The 6,738-nt window shown below is 43.9% G+C and overlaps 1 protein-coding gene across 1 annotated transcript in view; it reads right to left on the bottom strand.

Moving 5' to 3' along the window:
- Positions 1 to 2,738: 2,738 nt before the first annotated feature.
- NMB (neuromedin B) overlaps positions 2,739 to 6,738 on the bottom strand; it is a 44,111-nt gene continuing 40,111 nt past the window's right edge. Inside the window, exon 3 of the mRNA XM_082256713.1 lies at positions 2,739 to 2,923. Within this exon, the coding sequence (XP_082112839.1) occupies positions 2,873 to 2,923 (51 nt within the window). The 3' untranslated portion in view covers positions 2,739 to 2,872. The remainder of the gene's footprint in view (positions 2,924 to 6,738) is intronic.

Raw genomic sequence — 6,738 nt, 5'->3', positions numbered from 1 at the left:
GGGCTGCGGGCATGGTACAGGAGAATGCAGGGTGCGGACATGGTGCATGAGAATGCAGGGCTGTGCACATGGTGCAGGAGAATGCGGGGCTGCGGGCATGGTGCAAGAGAATGCAGTGCTGCGGGCATGGTAGAGGAGAATGCGGGTCTGCGGGCATACTACAGGAGATGCAGTGCTGTGGGCATGTACCATGCCCGCAGCACTGCATCTTCTGTAGTATGCCTGCAGCCCCGCATAATGGCAGGTAGTGTGGCTGTGTGTGGAGCAGTCTCACTTACCTATTCCTAAAGGGCGCCTTAGGATTTAAAAATGGCGCCGCCCGGCGCCAAAAAAAAAGGTCTGCAGCCGGCCTGACATGCACACTGCGCATGCACCGCCGCCGCTCGGTAAAGTCCGCACATGTTTGGCTATTCCCGGAAATAGCCGAACGTTTACTGGCTTTTCCGAGCGGCGGCGGCGCATGCGCAGTGTGCATGTCAGGCCGGCCGCGGACCTTTTTTTTTTTTTTTAGCTAGCCGAAGAAGAGAAGAGGCGGCCGGGGGTCACCCCTTTCTAAGTGCCGCCTGGGTCCCATGGTCCCACCGGGACCCATGGTAGGGCCGGCCCAGTGAACATGTCATTTTTTTCCCAAAAGTTTTTGGAAAATGTGGAAAGAAAATGAAAACTTTTTTTTTTTTTTTTTTTTACACAAAGTTATAAATTTATAAGATTTTTCTAACATGTAGCACGTACATTGCAAAAATTACCCCCCAAAACACATTCTGCTACTCCTCCTGAGTTTGGTGATACCACATGTGTGAGACTTTTAAACAGCCTAACCACATACAGAGGCCCAACATGCAGGGAGCACCGTCAGGCATTCTAGGAGCATAAATTACACATATAATTTTCTGACTACCTATGACACTTTTGAAGGCCCTGGAGAACCAGGACAATGGAAATGCTCACAAATTTACCCCATTTTGGAAAGCAAACACCCCAACATACAGTATATTCTATGAGGCATGGGCTGCAGATAGGTACTCAGGTATTCTGATGGGCTGCAGATAGGTACTCGGGTACTCTGATGGGCTGCAGATAGGTACTTGGGTACTCTTAAAGGTTGCAGATAGGTACTTGGGTACTCTGATGGGCTGGAGACAGGTACCTGGGCTGGAGAAAGGTACTCGGGTACTCTGATAGGCTGGTGACAGGTACTCAGGTACTCTTATGGGCTGGTGACATGTACTCTGATGGGCTGGTGACAGATACTCTGATGGGCTGGTGACAGGTACATGGGTACTCTTATGGGCTGGTGACAAGTACTCTGATGGGCTTTGTGACAGGTCCTCTTCATTTGGGGGTCAATCAGGGCCCTGTATTGCTGTATTGCTGCAACATTTTTTTCCCAGGTCTCCTCCTCACACACTTAGGAGGAGAACCCGGTAATGGCACTACAGCAGTTTGTTGACATTTGTGACCGGCTGTGATTGGACACAGCCGGTCACGTGGTAAAGAGCCAATTTCATTGGCTCTTTACCATGATCTGGGATTGGCTGTGTCCGAGGGACACACCTCATCCCCCGATCGCTGTGCTGTGCATCCCTGAGGGCGCGGTTTAGTTTATCGGACACATCCGATTACGTGGTAAAGAGACATTTTTATTGGCTCTTTACGCTGATCGGGGATGGGCTGTGTGCCGAGGGACCCACCTCATCCCTGATCACCGCGCTGCATGCACTCGGGTGCTTGCAGGAGCGGCGAGAACCGGCGGACGTCATATGACGTCCACCCGGAGGCTGCTGGCATAAAATTACTATGCACCTGTAGAGAACTGGGTATAAAAATTTCATTGGCTCTTTACCATGATCTGGGATTGGCTGTGTCCGAGGGACACACCTCATCCCCCGATCGCTGTGCTGTGCATCCCTGAGGGCGCGGTTTAGTTTATCGGACACATCCGATTACGTGGTAAAGAGACATTTTTATTGGCTCTTTACGCTGATCGGGGATGGGCTGTGTGCCGAGGGACCCACCTCATCCCTGATCACCGCGCTGCATGCACTCGGGTGCTTGCAGGAGCGGCGAGAACCGGCGGACGTCATATGACGTCCACCCGGAGGCTGCTGGCATAAAATTACTATGCACCTGTAGAGAACTGGGTATATAAGTAGAATAACCAGTTTATTGAAATATAGTTTATATACAGCACCTGTTATTTTAGTTAACCCTGTCCCTTCTGGTCTGGGAACCTATAGCTAGTTTCAACTTCGGGTTTGATAACCAGCATAGGCTAGAGCCAGGGTAGGCATCTGACGGGCACTTCTGGTAAAATGCCACAAGTTCCACACCATGGTTTCTGTGTGGAGGATCTCCCCATCACAGCAGATCTTGTCTTTAGGTCTCCAACAAAAAGATGTGATCATCCTCAGGAACCCCATGCAACTGGACTTTACTGCAACATTCATCTGGAGGTATCTCTATTAATACCTACAGTATATACTGTATACCCTGGGTATGTGTGCAATTCTAAAAGATTCATTAGTCTATGACTTTTTGTGTCAATAGTGAAAGAGTAACATTAAGCCTTTTCTGTGCAAAGAATGTCCTTTATTCACAGGTTTTCTGAGAACACTATGTAAAATGGCAGAAAAATAGCTAATACATAGTCCTAGAATGACATGTTAAAGTTCTAGAATGACATAGTCCTAGAATGACATGTTAAAATCAACCTCATTTTATGAATGAAAACACACCCATTGTCATTAGTATTTTCTTTTTATTTGTAAACAATAACCTTTGGAATGTCTGAAACAAATTTCGTATCTCAGGCACAAATATATATATATATATTTTGATTTATTTTATATGTACAGGAGAATAAATATCTTCTTTACTTCCGGGACATGTCAAAATACTGCTCCAGAATCTTCTTAAGTATCCGCTGGAAAACAAGAGTTCAGTGATCAATATAAAGATACAAGCAAGTTATTTGCACATGGTCAAAATATCATTTGAATATAGCCTCTTTTAATTAAACAAATCCTGAAGTGCTCCACCTCTTTTTGTGAGACTGCTGTGTCACACAGTTCACAGAGCCTTCCTTCTGAGCTACAGAGCTGCCGAGAGGAGGTGTTTTCAGGAGGCGGAGTCTGAACAAGAATCACTGCTTGCAGGCAGCAAGGTACCATAGGACATGTAGTCCTTGGAAATTAAAAGTAGTCTGCAGAGAAGAAACTGCAAAGCATGCAATGAATCCAGGAAGTTGTGAAAAGCACCGACCAGCATGCAGGCAGAACTCACAACATGAAAGGAGATTTTTTTCAAAAAAGCTTATATTGGATTGTCACATATACAATAACTATTGTTTGTATTGGTATTACATTGCTGATGTTATAACATGAAAGTGTCATCTTTAACCATAGAGCTCCTTTAAGGTTTAGGCATCTTGTAGTAATAGAAACTACTAATGCTTGTCTTTAAAAGTATTCCTGTTTTCCTGTGTAAAACCTTGACTTTAGTGTATGTGTCCACATTATCGACTATTCCCCAGAATTCTGTCCTTCCTGTAAGCCCATCTAAGTAACCTCTTACATCATCTGGTTGAGCAGGCAATAGCATTTTAACCCCTCACATTTTTGTAAATATTTTATTGTAACTTTTCATGTGACAACACTAAAGAAATGACACTTTACTACAATGTAAAGTAGTGAATGTACAGCTTGTATAACAAGTAAATTTGCTGTCCCCTCAAAATAACTCAACACACAGCCATTAGTGTCTAAACCGCTGGCAACAAAAGTGAGTACACCCCTAAGTTAAAATGTCCAAATTGGGCCCAATTAGTCATTTTCCCTCCCCGGTGTCATGTGAATCGTTAGTGTTACAAGGTCTCAGGTTTGAATGGTGAGCAGGTGTGTTTAATTTGGTGTTATCACTCTCACTTTCTCATACTGGTCAATGGAAGTTCAAAATGGCACCTCATGGCAAAGAACTCTCCGAGGATCTGAAAAAAAGATTTGTTGCTCTACATAGATATGGGCTTGGCTATAAGAAGATTGCCTAGACCCTTAAACTGAACTGCTATGGTGGCCAAGACCATACAGCGGTTTAACAGGACAGGTTCCACTCAAAACAGGCCTCGCCATGGTTGACCAAAGAGGTTGAGTGCACATGCTCAGCGTTGTATCCAAAGGTTGTCTTTGGGAAATAGACGTATAAGTGCTGCCAGCATTGCTGCTGAGGTTGAAGGGGTGGGGGGGGGGGTCAGCCTTTCAGTGCTCAGACCATACGACGCACACTGCATCAAATGGGTCTGCCTACCTGTGGTCCCAGAAGGAACCCTCTTTTAAAGATGATGCACAAGAAAGCCCGCAGATTGCTAAAGACAAGCAGACTAAGGACATGGATTACTGGAACCCCTTCCTGTGGTCTGATGAGACCAAGATAAACGTATTTGGTTTAGATGGTATCAAGCGTGTGGCAACAATCAGGTGAGGAGTACAAAGACAAGTGTGTCTTGCCCACAGTCAAGCATGGTGGTGGGAGTGTCATGGTCTGGGGCTTCATGAGTGCTGCCGGCACTGGGGAGCTACAGTTCATTGAGGGAACCATGAATGCCAACATGTTCTGTGACATACTGAAGCAGAGCATGATCCCCTCCCTTCAAAGACTGGGCCGCAGGGCAGTATTCCAACATGATAACGACCCCAAACACACCTCTAAGATGACCACTGCTTTGCTAAAGAAGCTGAGGGTAAAGGTGATGTACTGTCCAAGCATGTCTCCATCCCTAAACCCTATTGAACATCTGTGGGGCACCCTTAAATGGAAGGTGGAGGAGCGCAAGGTTTGTAACATTCACCAGCTCCGTGATGTCATCATGGAGGAGTGGAGGAGGACTCCAGTGGCAACCTGCGAAGCTCTGGTGAACTCCATGCCCAAGAGGGTTAAGGCAGTTATGGAAAAAAATGGTGGCCACACAAAATATTGACACTTTGGGTCCAATTTAGACATTTCCACTTAGGGATGTACTCACTTTTGTTGCCAGTGGTTTAGACATTAATGGCTGTGTGTTGAGTTATTTTGAGGGGACAGCAAATTTACACTGTTTTACAAGCTGTACACTCACTACATTGTATCAAAGTGTAATTTCTGCCACATAAATAGGTAGAAAAAAATATTTACAAAAATGTAAGGGGTGTACTCACTTTTGTGAGATACTGTATATATATTCTAATCGCATTAGGTGAGTAGAAATAAACTGAGGGTGGTGAGGGTGGAGCCACATTGGGGGGCGCCGCTGGTAGCAGGGTTGAATGGAAGCCGGACTGCCCAGCTATTAATCACCAGCTTGTTAATAGGAAAAGGAAACTTTGGGAACCCCCTGCTCCCCTGTCCAGTTCTGTGCTCCACTATAAGTCTCCCTGCATCCTAAATCAGTGAAAGTGTAATTTGTTGGTTTTATTTTTTTTTTAAAGCTATATTTAAAATAACATTAAAATATTTACTTAACTAGGCAGTAATGATGTGTACATTGCCTTTAGTAGCAATTGTATTTTATTCTTATTTCATTTATCACAGTCAGATCAATGAAATGTGATTGCTGGTATTGGTTATTTTTATTTTTTTTCCTTATTCAGTGTAATTATTATGCTGAATAAGGAAAAAATAAAAAAACAATACCAGCAATCGGCAATTGTATTTAATTGATCTGACTGTGACAAATAAAATAAGAATAAACTATAATTGGCTACTATAGGCATTCAGTCACTTACAAGTGATTGTAAAGATGAAAAAATATGTTCTAAGTTTATAAAAGGTTTGTGCAATTACATTTAAAGGAGAAGTGCAGCCAAAACTCGTACTTCCCCAATGGATCAGAGGAGTGCAGTTAATTTTGCACTCCTGTAACCTGTTTTCACCAGAGAGCGGTCTGAAATCCACTCTTTGCTGATGACACAGAGTTGGTTCAGGCACAACGTCATCACGACCACGGAGTCTGGATCCCCCCACATACCTGGACCGACTCGCGGTTCAGCCTCTCAGCAAACCGCTGAGAGTCTGAGCCAGCCGCTCCCCGCCCCTCCATAGCTCAACGCTCCAATGAGCGAAGAGGGAGCAGAGCAGACAGCTGCTGACTGACAGTCAGCAGCTCTCTCTACTCGGGGAGCTGTCAGAACCGAGCGATCGACGGGGTTTCGATCACTCTGTTCTCAGTGAAGAGGCGCTGGGGGACAGATGCAGCATCGGACTGAAGTCAGTATGATTCTAAAAAAAAAAACCCATACATCTCTTTTAAGTGGTTGTGAAGGCACAAAGTTTTTTTTACCTTCAAGGATTATAATATTGTTTCTAATGTTCATGCATTCTATTACTGTTTCGATTAATCAGATAAAAACCTCAAAAAAGTGTGGTGTACAATTTAGTTAATATGTAAAGTTTAAAAAAAATGCATATTTTTCTTAAATATCTCTATGTGGTAAATATAAATAACCAGCTATATGGTTAGAAGACAAAATATCTAATCCACCCTAAGAATTACAGACAGAAGAGATATATGTACTATTAGAGGTTGAATCTGGTACATATTATCAGATTCAGGGACCAACATTTTTATTTAACCATAACAAACAGGAGTAAGAAAAGCACAATAATCACTACAAAGATGCAATACTCACTCACCCAGCGCTATAAATAAAGAGATACAATTACTTTAAAACAAGACCCTGAATGTATGGGTCGCAGCTGCTGCTATAT

The sequence above is a fragment of the Pelophylax lessonae genome (assembly GCF_965119305.1).
Source record: "Pelophylax lessonae genome assembly, chromosome: 4".
In the NCBI taxonomy this organism is placed as follows: Eukaryota; Metazoa; Chordata; class Amphibia; order Anura; family Ranidae; genus Pelophylax; species Pelophylax lessonae.
Note: the sequence above shows the minus strand (reverse complement) of the source record. Positions and strands in the feature narration are given on the sequence as shown.